Raw genomic sequence first — 22,953 nt, 5'->3', positions numbered from 1 at the left:
AATAGTCCCACTATATAACAAACACAAGACTGCACTAATGAGTAGTCCAATGAAGGCTAATGAAGCCAAACAAACGCATCCTAAGGTCATTCTTTTGTGGGGTGTGTTGGACTAGTTCTCAATAGGCAATTCGACCATCCAGCTAATCTGTATTCATTAAAAATTGCATGAATGTCTAAAAATTCCTACCTAGGCCTTAGGCGCTAGGCGGCTCACCACGGCCCCAATTGATTCCTAAGCATTTGAAAACTAAAAAATAACGCATAGACCTACCTAGGCTTCCGCCTAACTCACAACTCTCACTTAGATAAAAAATTTATGACTTTTATTTTGTATTATATTTTGCAATTTATGTATCCTAATATGATTATGTATTTTTTTTTTTTAAACATGAGTAGATATTTATTTATATGTTATATAAAAAATTTAATAATTAAAAAAATCTAAGCCCGCCTACGCTTTTTCTAGACGCTTAAGTGCTAAAACCCTTGAGAGCCATTGTTTTGTAAGAGTGTCGACTAGCTAGGTGGTCAAACAGCCCAACCCAAATTCTTCAACTACAAGACTCCGTTGTTGCTCAAAGCAAAACAATGGATCTTATGCTAGTGTGACCCAACATTCAACTTGGTATGAGGACTAGTGACTAGTCCCTCTCTGATTATGGCAAGTCCTGGCTGCTTCCAACAAAAAGTTGAAAAAAAGACAGTCTCTTCTTTCTCTGGCTATACATTTTATCTTGGGCCAACCATCCTTTATTGATAAATGGAGAAAAAGAAAAGGGGACATGCTCTTTTTGGTGTCCCTGAAATTCCAAAGGTTATAACTTTATAAGATCCGGGCAAATATATGCATTTCTGAAACCTACTTGGTCTACACATAAATATTTCAAAACACTCTGATCCGATGTAATTAATACCATTTAATCAGTAAAGCAGCAATGTATGCTGATAATTTACAAGACCATTGCTTTCTTCCTTCGTTTTTATGTTCTACAAACCTAGTTTATCTTTTGACAAGACGGTATGCACCGAATGAGAATGAGACGGACTACCTGTCTTGACGACTGACCTAACCAGCTTCTGCAATGTCTCATTTAGTATGAGCTACATCCTTTTAAGTTTTAACATTCACCAACATCAACATAAATACAAAGAGGAAAATCTTGGCAGTAAATGTGTAACTAGTGACTAACTACAAATGGAGGGCTTCAAGAAAAACAAAATAACAAACATTATTTTTGTAAAGCACAGAAAAAACACGGTTAAGTTTTGAACATTAAATCTTCATCTTTCTTCCTACTACTTCCCCAGCTTGGATGATGCCTGAAAATCCACCTCCATCCCTTCAAACTTTTCCTCCCCCTCTTTATCCCCCTCTCATCCACTGTCAATCTACAAGAACCACCATGTCTGAAAATACCAAATGATCCCACATCACATTCACCTCCCACAAACTCACTCCTTCTCATGCTCCCAAAAACAGTCTCTCCATCTGCAATGCTCCTCATCCTCATGCCAGAAAACTCTGGCTTCGAATCCGCCGCGTAATCGAGCTTCAAATCGATAAACCCCGATTCATCCATGCCGAAATCACTCTCCTTCAGCGAAAAAACGCGTTTCGTTGCCCCGGTAAACCCTACAACTTCATCTTTCTTTTCACCATCGAAACCGCTTTTTCTCGGCTCCGCTTCACTAAATCCGCTCCTTCTCCCTTCACTGAATCCACTCTTTCTTCCCTCACTGAATCCACTCTTTCTCCCCTCACTGAATCCACTCTTTCTCCCCTCACTAAATCCACTCTTTCTTCCAGAATCCAGAACCATTCCGGCAGTAGTAACGCTGGAGCTTCTGGCAGCAGAAATGGAGCTCCTGGCGGCGGAAACCATCAAATGTTCTCCGCCGTCCTCCGATCCTAAGAGTGCCCCACCTCTGAAACTGCAGAGAGACCTTGATCTCGACACCCCCATATGATCCACCAGCCACATCTCACTTTTCTCATCAAACCCACCAACACTCGTATTCCCACCATCTTTTTCCGATCTCTTCTTCCGAAAAAACCTCCCAAATCTCCAAAAATTACTTTTCTTGATCTCTACGCAGCTGCTGCTGCTTCTCCGGAGCACCACGACGTCTTCTTTCTCTTGGGTTTTGTTGGGTTTTTGTAAAGACTCGTGCTTTTCGTTCTCGATCAGAAACGAGACTCTGCCGACGCTGCCGACCTCCACGGTGGAGTTGCGGTTTGACGAGACGGCGGAGCAGGAGCAGGAAGAGAGGCGCTGCTCGCCGCAGTCGGAGCAGACCAGCTGGAGTAGACGATCTTTTAGACAGAATGCGCATATCCCGACGGAAGACGAATTTGGGTGTCTTCGACACGGCATTTCGGACGAAGAGTAGTACTCCATGTCGATATTGTCGTGAGCTGTTTCCACAGCTTTGCCTCTCTCTTTCATGGCTTCTCCACCACTTCAAAGAACAATAATAAAGCTTCGATCTCTGAGAAGATAAAGCTTCAAAAGAAAAAGGGTATGTGAGAAAAATATAAAATTTTGATGGGATTTTGAAGAAAGATCGAATGCCAGCTCCAAAAAGTTATGCGGGACTTGAATTTGAAAGAATGGTGAGGAGGGTTTTTTGGGAAATTCAAGTAAACCAAGAATGGCTGTGAGATTTTTGGAGTGATTGAATGGGAAATTGAATTGGATTGAATTGATAGATGGGAGGGAGTAGGAGGCGTCAACTTTACGTTTTGCTTTCCAGAAAAACAGTGGGAGGGAAGAAAAAGGAGTGATGCAAGAAAAGCACTAAAGCCCCCCTGCAGGCATTATTGTGTAGGGAAGTGAATGTTACAGCAAACTCGAGTAAAATCAGTGAAGTTACTTTTTCATAAATTTCTACTGTTACTGCGTGCATTTGCCAATACGGAATAAGATTCTCTCCGGATCTCACCCTCTATAGACTTACGATTTGAGCAATACAAACTGTTCAAAAGAGAAATATTTGAGCATTGGAGAGAGAGATCATGAGCCAATGGAACCGGCTATAAGAGGAAGCACAAGATTTGAATTGAAAGATCTGAATTATTCGATTCGTGAGTTCCAGAGTGCAAAATCCGAAAAGGATCTCAATTCTGTTTATACCATCAGTTCAGTGCTTTACCAGACCCACCAAAGCCACAGTTCCCCACTCGACATATAGATATAGAATTATAGATATATAGCCATGCTTCTTATTGCAAGTAAAGTCTATAGATCATAAGGTCTATAGATCCATCAAGCTTTCAATCTGTTTCGTCAACTTCTTTTTTTACCTCAAGGTTTTCATACCCCCCTCTCCTTTATTGGTGCAAGATTTACTTGTTTTTCAACTAACTGGTAAATTATACTAGAGGATTGTGTCACGTACCTACCTCACGTTTAGGTCGTTTATTTGTGTTTGATGTATTGTGGATTTCACATGCATTCAACAGTAAAAAATTATTCATATGCGAGTGCAACTAGAAACTCTATTATAAATTATATTAAAATAATATTCTTGCGAGTGAATCAATCTTATCTGTTGAATGTTGACATAACACTAATTAACGACCGGTCGTAATATTACTCAATTTTATAAATCATAGTACCATACTAATTAAATTGATGGTAATGCCATAAGAGAAGTGAGAGTGGAACATGAGTGAAGCACGCATACTCATTTGTCCGCATGCTTTTGACATTCTACAATCATTCATCGAGACACAATCTCCTCCCATGTCTTTTTCTTGTGGATGTTGCCCACGTGTACCACCGACAACTCTACCTACGTCGTTGACACCCTTTACTACAAAAATAAACAACAATGATACGTTAGGCTGCATTAGCATCCATGCTGATGCGAAGCATGCTACGCTCTAAAACCTGGTTAGGCTTCAAAGTCGCAAAGCTATACGTTGAATGCCGACTACAATGGTTGCATCTGTCACGTTTGAGTGTAATGGGCGGCGGAATCAGGAAATATTATTGGGCGTTAGTAAGAAAGTGGCACCAAATTTTTCATCGAGCTTTGAAAAGCTGAAGTTATTTGTCAAGTTATATTGCACGCTTGTCGATAGATGCCAACAGCTTTAGAATGGGTACGTCGATTAATGTCAATAGTTTTTAAGCAAACAAGCCAACAAATATCAATATATGCCGAGTGAGTATATCGACAAATGCACATAGCAACACACACAAAAGAATGAGACTAGCAATGCTCTCTCCAAGCTCATAGAGGCAATTCGTAAAGCAGTTGGAAGATAACTTTCAAGGTTCAAAGGGCAACACCCACCTTTTCATGTAAGATTTTTCAGCTTGTGTGGGTCAGCTGACCAACTTTACCTCAAGATGGATTCGCACCCGAGTGTTATAAGATGAACTCTGTGAAACCAATTTATCGTCATTTTGACATCTTGTTTACTAAACCGAAATATTATACGACAGTAAATTTGTTTTTATACAAGTTGTTTTTCGTGATTCCGGTTTGGGTATGCATCAAACAAACAATGAAAAACAAAAGCAAATTAAATGGGGTTTGACGTGCCGTGGAGGGTTAGAGTAGTTGAGATTCACATTCACGTCTCTTCACAACTCATAAACATAATCGCGGGACCCTTTTTTGTGTGTAAACTCACATTCATACTATTTCATCATCACAACCTTTTACATGTGGCATCAACGTATGTGATCACAATTTGTCGTGTTCCTCCTTGGATCAATCTTCATCGTCTGTTTGTGTTTATGTGGTGATAAACTTTTAGTATAAGCTCTAAACCTAGTAAATATAAGTATTATACTTTTGTAAGATTTGATCTACGGATAACATGGCCTAGAACTTTACTCAAAATTTTATCTTACAAATAATAATTATGATAATTTAGTCTAGCGACGCTTAAGTTTCTTAAAAAAAACATAAATAGAGGAGCTTATTTTCACTTAATTAGTGCCTCTTGCATGACGTATTATCACAAGCACGAAATTTTTTGTAATTTATGTTGCATTTCAAACCTGGAATTTGAATCTAATTATGGAGAAGTCCAATAAAGTTGGTTAAGCTTCAATCTCCATCTGATTAACTGTTAGAAAATGATTTGACATGGAATTGGAATATGAGTTAGGTACAAATCCCTTTTAGTCCTACCTAAATTTGAAGCACACAAGAAAACAGAAGGAAAACAACAAATGGAAGACGGAGCAAACAACTTCATTAAGTCAAATTGCGTGTCTTACTTTTGTTGAACTTAATCCTACACTTGAGTCGGAGAAAATTTTACATGCAACTAGAATATTAAAAAATAGAGCAATGTTAACAAACGAAGGATGATTGAGTTAGTAAGAATCATTCTCTTCGGTAGACCAAAGTCTAGGTTCGAATCTCTTTATTGACAATCTCTTTTAGATGGCGATCTGTAAAAACAAAAAAAAGGGCTGAGACTCCCTATCTAAGTCCCAAAAAAGGCTTGTGTTATGTCCCAGCCTCGGGATGGGGTAGCCTCTCCTCCACCTAAACTTTCTGTTACAAGAAATGAGCGATATTTTAAAACAATCACACGATGTTATATTAGTAAAATAAAACATATGACGACACATAATAAATTTCAACCATATATATCACATAAGTGATTTAAAATACTGTCACGTTCCGTTCCAATGTTATTTCTCCTCCAATAGCAGAAAGAAAATTGGAGGTGGAAATAATAGCAAAGGTCGCACGCCCAAGGCATGCAGATCCCCTTGTAAGGATTGGGACACAAACAATTATATACCAAAAGAATGTTTTGTTTAATTTAATTTAACAAAAAACAAGAGAATGTTGGAATTGTGGTAATCATGATGTTTTCCATTGCTCTGCTGCCTCGAATAATTATTTTGTTGTGCTGCAAATTAATGATGTTTTTAAATGTTTTGGGATCATAAGATTGCTTTTGTTTTGAATACGCCTATGATTAGGTACAAATTTTACCTGCAGATTTTATATAAACATGCTTCTTGTCTGACATGCACTTTCTTTCCCATGTGCTTTTGCCTAAGCTTTTCCTAATCATTCAATGCTTAGCTTGAACGTTGTACCCGAATTTTCTTTTTGTAAATTTTTCATTTTTCAAAAGGAAAAAGAGTTTACAATAACAACAATAATCAAGTCTTATCTTAATAATTGGTGTCGGTTGTATAAATTCTAGAAGGTCACTACGCTCAATTTTACGTCAAATCTTCCGTTAGTTCCAAGTACTCCTACCTTTTCTTAAAGTCTATTTTCAAGTCTTCCTATATCTTCGTTTACCTTTTCTGTCCATAAGCTTCGTTTCATAGTCGTATCTTCTAATCGGTTCATTTGTAGGTCTTCAGTTCACATATCCAAATACCTTAACCAATTCTCTCTCATTTTATCTTCATTCACAACCGCTCCAACTTACCTCGAAAATCCTCGTTATTAATTATATCCTTTCCTGTGACCCCCAACATCCAACAAAGCAAAGATTTAATAATTTTTTAACATTCAATTTGAACAATTTTTGTTTTTAATGTTTTGTTTGAAAACAATTTTCATCTAGTGTGAATAGAAGTGTTAGTGTAAAACTACACTATCTAATTCATCAAGAATCCATGATTGAGATATAATGTCCAAAAAATTATATTGCTCCTTCTATTATTTAATCTGTTTGATTTCTTTAAATTATTTTTTAGATACAAGATTTTCTAAATTATTAAGTCAGTGCAATAAGGTAATGAGTGCATTGATCAAATTATGGGGTGCACCACGCACATAGGACCCTTAAAATAAATATAACAATTCACAACCAAACAGGACTAAACCAGCCCAAACTTTTGAAGGCCCATTAAGCCCAATCTAAAGCTTCTCTCCCGCTCTCAAATTTCCCTCACTCTGTGACCTCCATCTCCATGATTCCTCTGCAAGTCCACCACCTCCCCCCACCTTTCCTCATTTCCCAAACTACCCCTCTCCACTCTCTCTCTCCCACCTCTCAAACTGTCAAATTTTCCCCCAAGCCGAACCCCTTTTCGTCTTCCCCAATTTTGCTGTCCAACCCCCCCTGCAAATTTCTCAGGGCAGCAGGAATCCAAACGTCGTCTCTTTGTAGAAATGAGGAAGAAAGCACTGAAATTTCGACCGAGCTCGAAGACTTGTCGCCGGACGGCGTTGTTTATAAGAAGACGTTAGCGTTGGTGGAGTGCTCCATGTTTGCTGCTCTCACTGGCCTGGTGTACTTCCTCAGCAATTCTCTCGCAATTGAGGTTCGTTGGGTTGGATTGAAATTTGGGTTTCTGATAATTTAGAGAAAACCCCAAATTAACAGTTTTAATTTTGTCGATTTTGTAATCGATGGTGTTTTTGTTACTGTTCTTGCGTTATAAAGTAGCAGCCTTTTCGTATTTGTAGTTCTTCAGTTGGTATTAGGCTACATTGTTTCAATCTTTGATTGGTTGCAGAGATATACAAAATCAAGTTTTGAACAGTATGATAGCTATTTGGTTCTAACGTCTAAATCCTCATAAGTTAATTTTTCAATATCTTTTGTTTTTGGTATGAATTTGATGTGTATAACTAGTGTACTCGTGTCGGGTTATGCAAGAACTTCGCTGTGATTATCTGTGATGTTTTCGGAAAACGCCTTCTAGTGGTGGAAGACGTAATGATAAGAGCCTAAGAGGCATAGGGGTAACGAGAGGTTATGCATTCTAGTATAGGTTATCTTAAAAAGGTTTGGTTTTCGTGCAGGATTACTTTGGCTGCTTCTTCTCGCTGCCGGTAGTGATCACCTCAATGAGGTGGGGCATCGCTACTGGAAGAAAAACTATGGTTTGTGACCATCCATGACCCGCCATGTTTGAACTTAAGAGATTGATGTGGCGTTTGCATTACGTAATTGCAATTGTTTTCTGACCTTGCTAGGTTGCAACAACTATGCTATTGCTAGTCTTGTCTGGTCCGGTGAAAGCCTTAACCTATTTGGTGAGCGGGTTATCTGTCCTGTTGTTGTTCTCATTATTGTGAATTAGTATGCATAACAATTTTCTGATTCTTCGTGTTCAAAAAGTTGCTTCTTAATACTTGGGAATCTCTCCTCTCATAGAATAGCTGAGATAATTTCATAGTTCTCGAACCTTTCCAGACTAGTGATCCATACCAATTGACCAAGATGGACTGGCTAGTTCATTGTTGTTCCAGCCACTGTCGCTTTTTTACTTTGAACTTTTTTTCTTAAAAATTTTGGTAAGAACCGTATGATTTGCACTTAACATGCTGATTAATTATCTTGTGCAGCTTAAGCACGGTTTAGTTGGTTTTACAATGGGAAGTTTATGGAGGTATGAAGTGATTCAAATTAATTTACGCAGTGGCTACGGATTACTTTTTTGACATCACAGTTTTATGGTGAGTCCACTTCAGTTTTAACTGTTATGTTTCAACTTCTCAGGTCAGGAGCAAACTGGAGTCTTTCAATTTTCTTGTGCACAATTGTAATGTTTTCTCCCTTATCCCCCAAAGTTCATTGAATCTGTTCGAAGCAGTGGTTGTCTCTTAACCAGTTAAAACGCTTTAGTTGATGGTAACAGTTTTATTATATGTGCAGGTTCGATCACTGGGTGCTGTAGGGTATGTCTTGATATCGTCATTCTTGATAAGTGAAAACATACTTGCTTTGGTAATTAACTATCCTTTGTTTGAAATTCGTTTTATGTAGTACCGAGATTTGATATGTTTTTTGTTTGTGATTTGGTTTGCTTGCAGATCACTATAAACATTCATGCTTCTCTAACATTCATATTTACTGCATCGGGCATCTATTCAGTCCCGTCAATGGAAGCGATTTATGCCTTGTTTGGCACTCTGGTATCTCTCTCTCGCTCTGCCTCTCACACACGCACTCTCTTAAGATACTGAAGTATTAAGGCTTTATATTTGTAACAGGTATTGATTAATAGCGGATCCTTCATGTTCTTGCTCCACCTATTGTATTCGGTGTTCCTTACGAGGCTCGGGATGAAAGCATCATTACGATTGCCAAGATGGCTGGAGAAGGCTATATAATTTGACTTCCCATACGTTATGTATCGTCACATTTGTCGTCATTGTTTGATTACATTCCTGTCATGTATACATAAAACTACATTTTGGATCGAAAACAGGCAAATGTCGATATCCACGGCTCACATTTTGCTACTTTTTTTCCCCTTGATATCGTCGAATAGATGGAGGTGTGTTCACCATCGGTTGCTCAAACTTGGTACTTACATAAATTTCAAATGATGCATCAAAGCGACGAGAAAATATGCCTAAATCGGTAACTCTATTCGGAAAGAAACAAGACATAATCTTATACAACAGCAAGAACGAATTGAAATAGATTTTAATCACCCTCTTCCCTCATCTTATACAAAATTATACTGACGAGAAACCTCGCTCGAGCTGCATCATTCTCGACTGAGCCCGCAGGGGCTGAAACAAAAATTGAAAAAGATGTCGAGAGAGGAGAAAATGGATGCGATGTCAAATATTTCTAATGTTCTATTTATCCTAACAATACATGGATTGAGAATAAAAGGTACCCTAAAGTTGACACCAGCATCACTCAAGCTTCCTTCCTAGTTATCCTGTGATTCAACAAGAAACCGCAAGTTAGGATCAAAAGTACGGTATCAAATGGCACTCCAAAGAAAAGGAACAAAATTTGGTGAACGGAAGCAAACTGTCGTCTAGGTGAAAGAATGAGCACAGAACACTGATTCTGTGCTCAATCAAATTTCAGGCTGTATGAGTCTAAAAACTATTTGGACTTGGTGAGTAATATGCTTCGATTTTGAATGTAACACACATTCTCACCTAAAGCAATAGATTCCCAAGGCTGTTGTGATCTCGTGAATGACTGACGTTGCAAAGTGAAGATAGAGTGTCGCTGCATTCAGAAAAAAAGTGAAATTCAGCCACAAGGTATGGTACTGTGTAATGAAATTCGTAAGTACATACTACATCCATAAAAATGGTAGTGTGTCATGTATTTCCAATACGCGGACCTTCATAACAAATTACCATACCTGTAAATGCACAGTAACCAAGAAGAACCAAGCTCTCATCAACCAAAGGAACTCTGCAGCAAAAAGGTACACAGGAAGTTCAAGAAATCAGAAACATCTAGACTATCAAGAACAGAAGAATCACGTTTTTAATTAGAGAGCTCACGACATGATATCAAATACAACATACCCATCGTTCAGTTTAGCTGTGAGTGCATTTGCAATGGCAAATGGGAGATACAACAATGACTGCACAGAATAATAAATATTGAAGTTAGTAATATAATCTGGTCTTGAATTATAAAAAAACCATGCAGAAGTTGTTGATATTAACCAATTCTGAGAAATATGATGCTGCTATTACAGCGTTTCCAGAAATACACACTCAACAGACTGTAAATTTCCAGCAGTTTTGGGATTGTTACATACCATGCACATTCCAGTTTTCAAACCCTTTGGCTCATCACATAAGTGCGCAAGAATCAATCTTCCCTGCCAAAACAGAGCTTTCCTTTCAGCAACAATGGTAGAATAAACAATTTGGTTGTCTACAAGACCCCTTAGAACGACATTGGAAATCTAGCACACTCACAGCATCGATAGTAAGCAATTACATTCGAGATGGACAAACCACACTTTCAAAAGATATGGTTATAAAGAAACACGGATATCTTACCACAAGGTACCCAAAAGCAAGCCCACTTCCCAGAACGACTAAATGTGGATAGTTCCCCATAATGTCAGCTGGTGACAAGTAACCCCTGCAAATAAATTATTACTACTTTGAAACCATTTTTTAAAAGAAATAAAAAATAGCAATAATTTTAAGGAAAAAAAAACAGGGGTGGACGCTAAGTATAAAGACATACCATGCCAAAACTCCTACCAAAAGGACTACGAAAGGGTAAATCTGAGAAGAAACAACATGAAACACCCATTAGGCCAATCAAGTGTCTAGAACTAGCATAAAATCCGAAAGATAAAAGCAATACCATTGCCAGTGCCAATAGCATACTTGCTTTCCTTGCTTGAACAACCTTATGAACATTGGACACACTGCACACAAGCATAATCCAACATAAGGTCCAACTGTCTAATGGCCTTCAAAGGACTATTCTTAAGTTTATACACGAGCTCTGAGCCTCTGACACATGAATAGTTTGGGGAAGTGGTAAACTATACCAAGGCACTCACAAAAAAAATAAAAAATAAAAAATATATCGTGTGAATGTTAACACCAGATTGCTGTTATATCTATAGAAAATAGTAATATTAATTCAATCCCATACCCCAAGGAATTCTAGGTTAGTAAGATCATGAAGATAGCAACATAATAGTTCTGAGTTCATGCCCACAATGTGTGGTTAGCAATGCAACCCTGCTTCCGTAGCTTGAGTCTTCACAGATATGCCAAGAGTAGTCTGGCTAACAATTTACAGGTTCCATATATAACAACAACAACAACAACAAAGCCTTTTTCCCACTAAGTGGGGTCGGCTATATGAATCCTAGAATTCCATATAGAACAATTGAGTTGAAAAAGTCATGATACATGTATTAAGAGCTCAGGAATAAGTTATAATAGAAAAAACAGAAAGAATTATTATACGTGAGAAAGTTAGAATCAAATTTCAAAAAATTAGGGAACAGAAAATTACGTACTTGAATGTGAGCGTTGGGATGACAGCAAAAGCTACCATTAGGTACAGCACAGCTTTGTTTGTTGGGATTTCTGAAGTAAAAAGAAAAAAAGAAAAAAAAGAGAAGTAAATTTCAGACCAACTGCAATGGAAATAGTATATGTTGTGAAGCAGCCAAAGAAATAGTCATCCACAACAAATATAAAAAAGGAAATCAAACCGCATACATGTCAAAGAGACATTGAGCTCTATATAGATAGGTACTGCAAATTAAATACGGAAATATAGCATGCGGTCAAGTCTCGCAAAATGTAGTGTTTGATGCCAAATATCACTTGTATGGTATCAACGAAATTAGGCTCAGCCTTACCACTAAGAACGGGAACCCAACTCAGAAAAGGCAAAGACTTTCCAAGTTGTAGAGCCCACCACTCAGAACCTGAAAATGTAAAGAAAAAAATGTACATGGAGAAAAGAAGAGTTTTTAAAATATTGGTTTAGAAGTTAACTTCAAGCTGTACATACAAGTAGAGTAGCAGAATCAAATTAGGAGTTTACCAACGATAGCTGTGAAAAAATGGGCCAAATATATCAGCATTAGACCCTCCGTGGGCCCATTAACAGCAGGAAGGATTAGGGTATTGGTAAAGTAACTGGATCAACAAAGTCATAAATCAGAACATACTATTTTTGCATATGAAATATTCTATGCTGGGTCATGGAGTGAACAAACTTATATGCTAGCATATCGAATCAACCCACTCCCCCACTCCTTTCCCCAAGAGAAAAAAAAAAAGAAGGTGGTACATTCCCGAATGACTAATAACAAAATCAAACTCAGTTGGACAACTTACGACTCCCAAGTAGCAAAGTAAAATGGAACAGCTGAAATCACCCAGAACCAGAAAGTAGATCTTCCACACATCGCAGTACTTCCAAAGGCCAATGCTTCGAACTAAACAAACACATATAATACATGAAAAAGAAACTTGAATTCCAGGGTACCAAATGACCAGAAAAGATGAAGACACATACCGCACAGGCAAGGGCATCACAACCTGCAATTCATTGAGATCCGCCAGAATATAAATCATCAATATTCAATTGTGAATGTACAAAGGCAATAGAAGAAAAAAAAAACATGATAGCAGTGCATTACCATGGTCAAAAAGTTCCCCCAGTGGACTTGAGGAATTTGTCCGTCTTGCTTGTTTCCCATCAACGGCATCAAAGGTCTAAGATTTTTGTGAAAAAGGTCAAACAGGAAAGTGATAGAAAATGAGACAATGAAGATAGAAATAAAATAGCAATGTGTAACAATAAAGAGGACACCGCAGAAAAATCAAAGGCAACTCTGCTTGGATGTATTTAAGCAAACCTGGTATAAGAAAAGTAGCAATCCATGAGCAAAATTAACCCATCTAGGAGGAGCTGAATCCAGTCGTGGTGAATATATCTGGGAAAAACACATAACACAAATTCATGGGAAGCTTACTAAGTAATAACATTCCCATTTTAAACATCATGCACACCATAACCAGAGTAAAAGATAAATGTGAACATTTTTAAAACTAAATGTGAAGCTTGAGTTAAAAGATTAGCATTATAAACAGGAAAACCTAACAGCAGAAAATTAAAAGATGATAAGAAAAAACCACTCACATAGCCAAGCAGAGCGGATGTGAGCAAGAACATGAATCCTATTAGAGTTATCTGACAAAAAATAAAGCATAATCATCAATGAAAAGGCAACAGTTTCAAAAAATGATTAAGCATGGTTGGGAGTAAAGGTCACTCTACCATGTTGGGCCTGAAGAAAAAGTCAGAAACGGAAGCGTGGGAAGAACCAAGGAAAAAAGGAAAACGTTAGCAAACATCAGCAAAAATCACAAACAGGTGATGTTAAAAATCATAATCAGTTAAGGAGAGATCATTTAGTCTCAGAAAAAAAATGCTATGAATTTTCATTCTTGTAAGTCCGCAATATCAACTAAAAGAAGTATTCCATAAAGGTCGTACCCAGTGCACAAGGCTCCCGCTTTACGCAGGGTCTGGGAGAGGTGAATGTCGGCTAGCCTTACCCCCATTTATGGAGAGGCTGCTCCCAAGTCTCGAACCCGAGACCTACCGCTCATGGGCGAAGGCACTTGCCATCGCACCAAGTGCGACCTCTAAGAAAATCATAGCTGCATATTGCTGGGTTTGTAAATTTACATGAAGTAAGTCAGCTAAAGATCTCGAACTCGACATGCATACTACAAATGTTTACTTGTCTATTTGGAAGTTTTCTTAAAATAAATGTATCAAACGTAGACTAGTGAATAACATAAATCCAAGATAAACCCAGCAGAAACTACTAAAACAGAAAACTTATGCACCTAAATTCGAGAAAAAAACATGAGCGCTTATAACACCAGAAAACTCATGACTTTACCCACCAATTAAAGCCAAAGAGAAGAGTATATAAACTTAACTTCAGTCAATCATAACACTCAGTAATCAATAAAATCAGAGAAGAAGATTAAGAAACTTACGGCATCCAAAGGGGAAAGATTTTAACGAAGCTACTCCAAAAGGGTTGCAAGACATATTTGGCAGTGTAAGAGTGATCCACGCCACTGTACTTGTATTTATGCAAAGCAGCCACACCATGTGCCCCAATATACCCCATCTCTTCCAAATAAAGCTTCGATTTTTCGCTTCGAAACAAGATCCAAATAAGCCTCAGTACAACCAACCTGCTACCAAAACGAACTGAAATAACTCAATGCACGCATCTGAACAAACCCACCACTGAATACAATCATACATGCTTGTAAACTTGGCCCCCAAGATAATTGGATCAACACGAAAATCCAAGTTCAAACTTTCGTGATTCAACACATTAATCATCTCATCTAGGTTATGCCGAGAATGCAGAAACAATGAAACAATACAACCCAGTAGATATTTTCTCCAAAACAGAAAGAAAACATTCAAAGCTCTAAACTTTGTGAATAAAATTAAGTACCCAAAAAAATGGGAGGATGGGATGGTAGATATATATAATGCATGGATCTAAATTCACAAAATAAATTGCAAATCAGACAGATGAAGCAGATCAGAGAAACGCGAGAAGAACAAACAAAATCTAAATTTAAATTTAAAAAAAATATGTCTACCTGTTTGAGACTTGAGATCGTTGGTTCAACAGAGAAAGGGGGTTCTTCAGCAAATGAGCGGCTGGCCGAAAACAAAAGAGAAAAAGAGTAAAAGCAGATAATTTTTTTTTTTCTGCGGAAAGTGACTTTTTTTAATCAAATTTTTATTGGACGGATCATAAGGCGGTGCGAATCTGTGATCGTCGGCAGTGATCGAGTGGCTCCAACGCCAACCGTGGTCTGAGCGTGGAGGCGTGGTGGTGTCGGTTCAGTGATGAGTTGTTTCTCCTTGCCCCGTTTATTTCTTCAATACTTTTGGGAGACGTGGGAACCTAACACGTGGGGTTCTAGTCAAGATTCTCATAGCTCAAAAATCACTTTAAAAAAGCTCTCCGCAATGGGATAGATTTTTCAGCATACGAGAAATATGTTTCGTATCCTAAGTGTCGGCATAAATAATTGAATTTTTTGTTTTTCAAGTCTACAACAACTTGTGTTATGATATTTGATGTAATAGATCATGTTTTCGACACACTGACGAATCTCTTTTGTAATCCAAATTAAGATATCACATCACTAACATCACATGTAAAACCGTTTTTAAAAATTCTATGATGTTTCAAAATATATAACACCTTGAAACATTTTATTTGTTAAATCTTGATTTTTATACTTTTGAACAAAAATTGGATAATTTAGTACTCCAATGCACTATTAAAAAAATAGAATTTTAACGAAAAACTTCCAGTACTATTCATTTTAACGAAAAATCATATTTTTACACTAAAAAGTCAATACTGATATTATTCACTTTACCCTTTATTTTGTCATTATCGTTAAAACTCAAATTTTCCAAACCTTTTTTATTAGTTTTCCATAAAAAAAATTGCGTACCACACCTAGTTCATGAGTTCATTTTATCATTAACGTATACATTTGGAATAGAGTGGTACGCTTCTCCCTTATTCTTGTGCACTTTGACTCGTGAGTATTGCGTTTTAAGCTGGAGGATCCCTTCCTCCTAATTCACCAAATCAGGTAATCCATGCTATTGAAATTTGATCAAACGGCTGAAGTTATTATAACTTTTAAATGACACAGATTACCTGATTTGGTGGATTAGGAGGAAATGATGCGAAGATGATCCCTTTCCTTTTAAGCCATTGAAGAGAGAAAACCAAAGAAAAAATGAGGATGTTTTTTATGTGGTCAATGATCAAATACACACTATTTTTATATATAACAATATATTCACATTAAAAAGTAAAAATAAATTGACATTAAATTCGTCATCTACAAAATTAAAACCCGACAAATAACTTTTTGTTGATGATAGGAGTACGTCAACATATTCCCCAAGATCCGAACCTTCTTACGTACGTTGCCCCTCCTTTTGGGCCCATTTGGTTAACCTACTTTATTTTGAAACTTGTTATTCACTTCTACATCTCGCAATTCTAATTAAATGACTCAAGTCTCCATCTCGCTATGTCATTGGCAGATAATCTTACAAGTTGTGAGAAAAACCGAGGCTGGTGTAATTTCGTTTGTTCTTATAGCACACGTTACGAAATTTAACTTTATTCATTTACCAATAAAATGTGTAGTAAAGCAATGAACCCGTATCATGTATGCACTACAAAGTAAACAATTTTTTTCTTCAACACGGCATGGCAACTAGGAAGATGGAAAAAAGTATGTGAAGTGCGTGCGAAGTATGCTGTGCACTTTTGCTGGGAATTTTCTCCTCCACTTGCATAGAAAGTTATAGAATATGATTCTCTTTTAGTTATTTAACAGATTAAAATGAGTTCAAATTTTTTACTCTTAAAATTCTCTGTGACTTATTTCATTTGTTGACATCTGATCATTTATTTAAATCTCACTTAACAATGCTAACTCTTCAACGTATCTCCTCAATAAAAATTATAAAACTATAGATAAATTACGTCAAGAGAACATGTGTCATTTAAGTAAATAACGCATATAGAGATCGCCGAAAGCTTTGAGTGAGAGATATTTAAACTCGATTAGAATGCACTGGTCCAACTTCAAACTTTAGGTTTCAAGCTCAATGCCCAATGAACCAACAGACTTGAGCATCACTGCTAAAAGAAGATGCAGAAACAGAAAGGCCCAAATGCAAGAACACTAAGAGGCCAAGGCCCACAACCAACCATCAAAATAACGCATTCCTCCATGGCCCCATCTTATATGCCTTCAAATCATGCGTTCCTAGCAGTGTCGTGTGAGAAATTTTTCAGTATGACAGAAATATATTTATGTATAATAAATATCTTAGATACTTAATATTTTATTGTCTAACTACTTGTATTTTAATACTTGATGTACTGAATCGTGTTTATTGCCGGCGCATGTCGTGCATGCTAAAACCAAGACAATAAGTTATGGCGATTTTTTCAATGCTTCAAACCTCTCCTAACTTTAATTAAGCCTAATAATTCAAACTAATTATATATAATTAACTGATTAGCCTAGAGCTGCCGGAGTCCTAAAAACAAGGACATCATTTTTCATGATTTGGATGAAGCATGCATAACAACACCTAATTAGATTAAAATATAATGGAGAAATCAATTAGTGTCACTAATTTGCGTGATCTATATATATATGCAGACAAAACACATGAGCTCACTCTATGTCGGATGCAATAAACAAATCCACATCTCACACAAATTTGTTTAAGCACGTGCAGGAATTCCTCAACGATTCGATCTTACTTTCTTGTTATTTTCTCCCTCATTAATTTTTACAAATAAAGAGAAAAGTTTACTTCCACACAGTAACGAGTTGAAAATAACGTCATATTTTATAGGACAATTCACTACTTACCACTTATAAAAGTATTAATAAGGAACTTTTGGTGTGACAACATCTTAATTTTGTCAAAAAATAGTTTCGGAAAGTTGTTGAAATCGCAGCGAAAAAACCCCCTCTATATGGTGGCTATTATTTCAAAAAGTTACTAGTATATGGGTACACACAAAGTATGTAAGAAATTTTTTTATTTTTGTTTTTGAAATAGAAAGAGAGAGGAAAAGAGCGAGAGATTATGAGAGTGGGATATATATATTTTTTAATTAAATATATGTTAGGATTACATGTATGTGAGGTTTAAAAAAAAAGTAAAATTTGGTTGTGTGAAATTACATGTCTGCCCCATATTTCTTATTCATATTATGTTTTAATTAGAATGTTAAACTGATCATTTCATAAAATTTTGGTTGACAATGAGTGTTTTATTAATTAGTAGAGATTAAAGAAATAGTGATTATTTTTTTGAAAGAAATAGTAATTATTGGAGAAAAATAAGCATAAAAAATATTACAAATAATAGACAAGTTGGCATGAACGACAAATACTAGTGGACAGAAATGAAAGTAGCTATCGGAAGAAAAGGAAAATAAATATAAAAAAAAAGGAAAAAAGAGCAAAAGATACAGGCCACAGAAATCGAACACGTGTCAGAAGGTTTGAGGCTCCGTTCAAATCAGTCCACACTACAGACAAATCCAGTCGTGACAAAAGTACCCCTACAAATCTAAATCTGGCTACTGGCCGTTGAGCCTTCCCACGCGAATCTGATTCTCTCTGTCTTTTGTCCTTTTTTGTCTATTCAAACTCGAATCCCCAAATCCCCAATTTTTGCCGGTTCAAAGATAATTATTATTTTTGGGTCAAAACCGGTTCAAGATAATAAAAGACTAAAAAGTATTGACGGTCAAATTTGATGTAGAATTCTATGCACCTCGATGAATTTAACAATTAATACAACCTTAAAAAAAACAACAACATAACGACAGATTTGAGCCACCGAAAAGTAATTTTACTATAATTTTTTTGTATTGGACTCTTTGCACAAGCCTTCCCTAGATATAACTTACAATGTTATAATTTTGTAAGAGAAATTAATTTTGCAAACCACTTTTCTATTCTTACAGTGTCACGTTTTTGTACAGTCATTGTTTAGCTAAGTGTCATGTTAATTTTTAATAGAGCCTATGATGTATAAGTTAACGGAAGTATGAATTTTAGAGTAAAATATAACTTTAGGTGCAAAAATGAGACGAAAAAATTAAAAAAATCATAGTGCGAATTTCATGCTTGAGAGATAGTGAAGTGAGAATTAGTGAGCAAAGATCCTTGCACGTTAACAAAATAATTAACGATTAAACTAACGAAGATATCAAAATGACAAATAAAAATCAAATTACAATTTTGACGAAACTTAAAAGTAATAAAGTGAGAACTTTCATGACGTTTTAAAAACTAAAATGCCATAAATAAGAGTGTATAACACGCACGACCGTGAATCGGTTTTTCTCATTCAAAGGCCCAGCGGTTTCCACGAAACCTCCTCGCCAGCCTATCCTAGCAGCCTATACAGGGTAGGGCTAATATCGTCTTTCGACTATCACGCAGTGGGCATATCGTCGAAGGCCTCTCACGTCACCTATAAATAAGCCCCGCACCGATCCAGTTTTCAGAAAAACATAACGGCCAATTAAGCAAAGCAGCAATCAAAATCCCTAGGGTTTTCGTTCCAATCCAGTACCAAATCGATTTGAGATCTCAATTACCTCGCCGTCCGCCGGCTCGTTCAATTTCGGTGTCGATTCCCGAATCTTAGGGTTTCCGTGAAGGTCGATAGCCATCGTCCGGTCCTCTGAAGAGTGCCTAACAATTTCGCATATTTGTAAGTGAAATCATTGTTTTTTCTCTGAATTTGTTGCTTTTTACATTAAATTATGTTTTGATGATTAGAATACGATGTTTGAATGGAAAATGACGAAGCTTTGATAATCTGTATATGTATATAATTATATGTGGAATTAAGCCTGTAATTGTAGGGTTAAATTTGTTCATGATGATGATGATTTTGTAAAGAAAACAGTAGTTTTACCAGATTTTGCCATTTTTTTTTTGTCTAATTTATAGTTTCTAATTGCTAAAAGTATAAATTATGTACTTTTTGGCAAATGTGGTATGTTTATTGCAAGAATAATTTCGATTCTGAGCTTTAAGATATAGATTTCAGGCTCTACGTGCTTTGATGTTAAGAAATTTCTGTGCTTTTGTATCTGGTTATTGATATCTTTATTGGTTTGATATGAACAGGAAGAACTGAATGATTTAATGGAGTCCAAAGGTGGTAAAAAGTCTAGTAGTAGTAGTATTAGTAAATCATCCTTATTCTACGAAGCACCTCTCGGCTACAGCATCGAAGACATCCGACCCAACGGTGGAATCAAGAAGTTCAGATCGGCTGCTTACTCCAACGTAAGTGTTGGTTCACTAGTATTGTTATGTATGCTATTGTGCTGTAGAGTTGGGGTATGAATTCCTTCTAGCTGGTCAAATTGTACATGAAAAATGCTAACTTTCTGCTTATATGTTTGTGCAGTGCGCTCGCAAACCATCCTGATATTCCTAAATTGGATTTTTAACCACGAGGCGTGGTTCATCAGTCTTATTGCTTTCCTAGGTGTTTATTTCCGTTTTCTTCAATCGACATCTTCCTCTCTTCTCTCTTTTGCGACTGTCATCTCTTTGCAACTGCAATCTGCTTTGGATTCTGTGATCTTCTTGCAACTGTAAGCGCTTGTGTTAGTCAGTATGGCCATGGAGGGATCTGCTATTGGATTTGAAGGTTATGAAAAGAGGCTAGAAATAACATTTTTCGAGCCGAGTATCTTTCTCGACCCTGAAGGAAGGGGTCTTCGGTCTCTGTCCAAAGCTCAGATCGATGAATTTCTTGACCAAGCTGAGTGCACTATCGTCTCGTCATTGTCGAATGACGATGTTGACTCGTATGTTCTTTCTGAGTCAAGCCTCTTTATTCATCCATACAAGATGATCATCAAAACTTGTGGCACAACCAAGTTGCTCCGTGTGATCCCGACTGTCCTTCAGTTGGCTGAAACCATTTCCCTTGCTGTGAGATCTGTGAAGTACACTCGTGGGAGTTTCATTTTTCCAGGAGCACAGACATACCCTCATCGTAGCTTCTCAGAAGAAGTTTCGGTCCTTGACAGCTACTTCGGGAAGCTTGGGTCAGGAAGCAGGGCGTACGTAATGGGCAGGTCAGACGGACCTCAGAAATGGCATGTGTATTCTGCGACTGCCGAATCAGCAAGCTTGATCGAACCTGTGTACACACTCGAAATGTGCATGACTGGTTTGGACAGGGGAAAGGCTTCTGTATTCTACAAAACCCAATCGAGCTCAGCCACAGCGATGACAACCGAATCTGGTATTCGACAGATCCTTCCCGATTCCGACATTTGCGATTTCGAGTTTGACCCCTGTGGTTATTCCATGAACTCCATCGAAGGAGCTGCAATTTCGACCATTCACGTCACACCAGAAGATGGCTTCAGTTATGCAAGTTTTGAAACCGCTGGATATGATCTGAAAGATGTGAACCTGAACCAGTTGGTTGAGAGGGTATTGGTTTGTTTCCAACCGAAAGAGTTCTCCATAGCTGTGCACTCCAATGTTGCTAGCAAGTCACACCAGCAGCATTGTTCCGTGGATTTGAAGGGATACTGTCGCGAAGAGAGCAGCCACGAAGAGCTTGGACTGGGTGGAGCCATTGTCTACCAGAGGTTCCTGAAGACCGAGCGCTGCAGTTCTCCTCGATCAACTCTCAAGGGCTGCTGGAGAGAGGAAGAAGAGGAAGAAGATTATTGAATGCAATCGTGAAGCTTATGACGGTCGTCATTTTTCTGATTTATGAATAAATTACCTGTCAGCAACGGCCTGATAATGGTAACCGTAGAATGTCTGAAATTTGTCTTCGATTAGTGTTTCCATTCATGTTCGAGTGTCGTTTCTCGTGATGCAGCACACAAAAGCCTAGGTTCGCTATAGCTATTTTATTCAGGATGCTTAATTTGTTGTTGTCTTTGCATTCTTAGATTGATTCTGTGGATCAGACCTGATGTTTATTACAATTTATTTACAGACGTTAGTTTTTTGATATCTTCCTCAACATTGAAGCCTGCATGAATGTTGGAGTCTAGGGTTTTGGCAGTTTTCCAGAGTTTGTATAATTGGTCCGGGATGTTACCGTAGAATCCCTTACAAGGACTGATTTAGCTAAGGCTCACCGAGAGTAGCTGCCTCCACGTTTGGTATTGCTGTGCCTTGAAAAAAAATTGCTTATGTTGTGGTGTGAGAATAAGCTTATTTTGGCTGCCTCATGTTTTCAACTTTTTATTTTACCCAAAACTGTGAAAATAAGTTGTTTTTAAGTATTTGCCAAACATCTTTTTAAGTTCAGCTTTTTTTTATACGTACTTTTTATAAAAGTACCCCAGTACCAAATTAGTACTTAAGTTTTGTGCAAAGTAAAAATCACGATGCTTACCGAAGGGCCCAAGAACATATTTGCCATATTATTCATGCTCCTTCTATTGATCAGTTGAAATTTTCAAATAATACATATAGCAATAAGTGATCATTATGAAAAAATGCCTTCAAATTGACTTCATGAAATCTGAGAAGAAAAAAATGCAATGAAATTGTAGAAGATATTTTACTATCACACACAAAAAAATCATAACTAGAGGTTAAGGTCGCATCGCTAAAGAATGTTTCTAGCATCCTTCATGGGGCGTATGTAAGTCTTTTCCGGTTTTATTAGTTCAGTTAGTATGAGCTGTATGGGGATAGCCGTAGCTTGTAATTAATCATAATTTAGAGCTTAGGGTTTTAAGGTTTAGTAGACTCCACACTCAACCAATGGTTTAGGGTTCTAGTTGCCCTATTGAATGCCTGACTTTATTTTTTTAATTTTGTGAATAGAAGACCGGAAGCACTAGACCCAAAGGGACATTTGAACCATTCCAAGATTTCTGTGAAAGCTTCCCATTGGATCTATTAAGGATCTTTAAGAGCACGTCTATGAGTTCTATCCATGTTAAAAATTGACATGATTAGATCTCAAATTCAACCAAAAACACACCTTCTTTCATTTTGGGTCGCCAAGGCTTATTAGACCTGTAAACGGGTCGGGTTCAATCCGATCCGTTAAGCTAACGGGTCCCGTTAATCTAATAGGTCACCTGTTTCATCCGTTAACAATTATTATTATTATTTT

The 22,953-nt window shown here is 37.2% G+C and overlaps 4 protein-coding genes across 5 annotated transcripts; 2 read left to right on the top strand and 2 right to left on the bottom strand.

Annotated features, from left to right (window-relative positions):
• Nucleotides 1-1,092: 1,092 nt before the first annotated feature.
• On the bottom strand, nucleotides 1,093-3,181 carry LOC126608754 (uncharacterized). The gene has a single exon (XM_050276759.1). The coding sequence runs from the start codon at nucleotides 2,447-2,449 to the stop codon at nucleotides 1,262-1,264; it is 1,188 nt and encodes a 395-aa protein (XP_050132716.1). The 5' UTR covers nucleotides 2,450-3,181; the 3' UTR covers nucleotides 1,093-1,261.
• A 3,658-nt stretch (nucleotides 3,182-6,839) lies between these two features.
• Nucleotides 6,840-9,197, top strand: LOC126608757 (uncharacterized). Its single transcript, XM_050276763.1, has 8 exons — nucleotides 6,840-7,267; nucleotides 7,752-7,832; nucleotides 7,926-7,985; nucleotides 8,298-8,341; nucleotides 8,452-8,494; nucleotides 8,608-8,679; nucleotides 8,766-8,867; nucleotides 8,946-9,197. The coding sequence occupies exons 1-8, from the start codon at nucleotides 6,914-6,916 to the stop codon at nucleotides 9,063-9,065; spliced, it is 876 nt and encodes a 291-aa protein (XP_050132720.1). The 5' UTR covers nucleotides 6,840-6,913; the 3' UTR covers nucleotides 9,066-9,197.
• A 110-nt stretch (nucleotides 9,198-9,307) lies between these two features.
• LOC126608756 (choline/ethanolaminephosphotransferase 1) lies at nucleotides 9,308-15,228 on the bottom strand. 2 transcript variants are annotated; one of them, XM_050276762.1, is made up of 19 exons: nucleotides 14,850-15,228; nucleotides 14,223-14,426; nucleotides 13,489-13,498; nucleotides 13,351-13,401; nucleotides 13,067-13,144; nucleotides 12,848-12,923; nucleotides 12,724-12,746; nucleotides 12,543-12,643; nucleotides 12,247-12,341; nucleotides 12,059-12,127; nucleotides 11,711-11,780; nucleotides 11,041-11,104; nucleotides 10,918-10,958; nucleotides 10,725-10,809; nucleotides 10,478-10,540; nucleotides 10,239-10,297; nucleotides 10,070-10,122; nucleotides 9,858-9,930; nucleotides 9,308-9,628 (listed from the first exon to the last, which is right to left on the bottom strand). In XM_050276762.1, exons 2-19 carry the CDS (start codon nucleotides 14,357-14,359, stop codon nucleotides 9,607-9,609), a joined length of 1,170 nt encoding a protein of 389 aa, XP_050132719.1. In that variant the 5' UTR covers nucleotides 14,360-14,426; nucleotides 14,850-15,228; the 3' UTR covers nucleotides 9,308-9,606. The 2 variants fall into 2 exon arrangements, with proteins under 2 accessions (XP_050132719.1, XP_050132718.1); XM_050276761.1 differs by lacking the exons at nucleotides 14,223-14,426; nucleotides 14,850-15,228 and having other exon boundaries at nucleotides 9,308-9,473; nucleotides 9,584-9,628; nucleotides 13,489-13,581.
• A 5,025-nt stretch (nucleotides 15,229-20,253) lies between these two features.
• On the top strand, nucleotides 20,254-21,831 carry LOC126608755 (S-adenosylmethionine decarboxylase proenzyme-like). The gene has a single exon (XM_050276760.1). It carries the CDS (start codon nucleotides 20,466-20,468, stop codon nucleotides 21,540-21,542), a length of 1,077 nt encoding a protein of 358 aa, XP_050132717.1. The 5' UTR covers nucleotides 20,254-20,465; the 3' UTR covers nucleotides 21,543-21,831.
• The last annotated feature ends 1,122 nt before the right edge of the window (nucleotides 21,832-22,953 follow it).

Source organism: Malus sylvestris, chromosome 16, assembly GCF_916048215.2.
Source record: "Malus sylvestris chromosome 16, drMalSylv7.2, whole genome shotgun sequence".
In the NCBI taxonomy this organism is placed as follows: Eukaryota; Viridiplantae; Streptophyta; class Magnoliopsida; order Rosales; family Rosaceae; genus Malus; species Malus sylvestris.
Note: the sequence above shows the minus strand (reverse complement) of the source record. Positions and strands in the feature narration are given on the sequence as shown.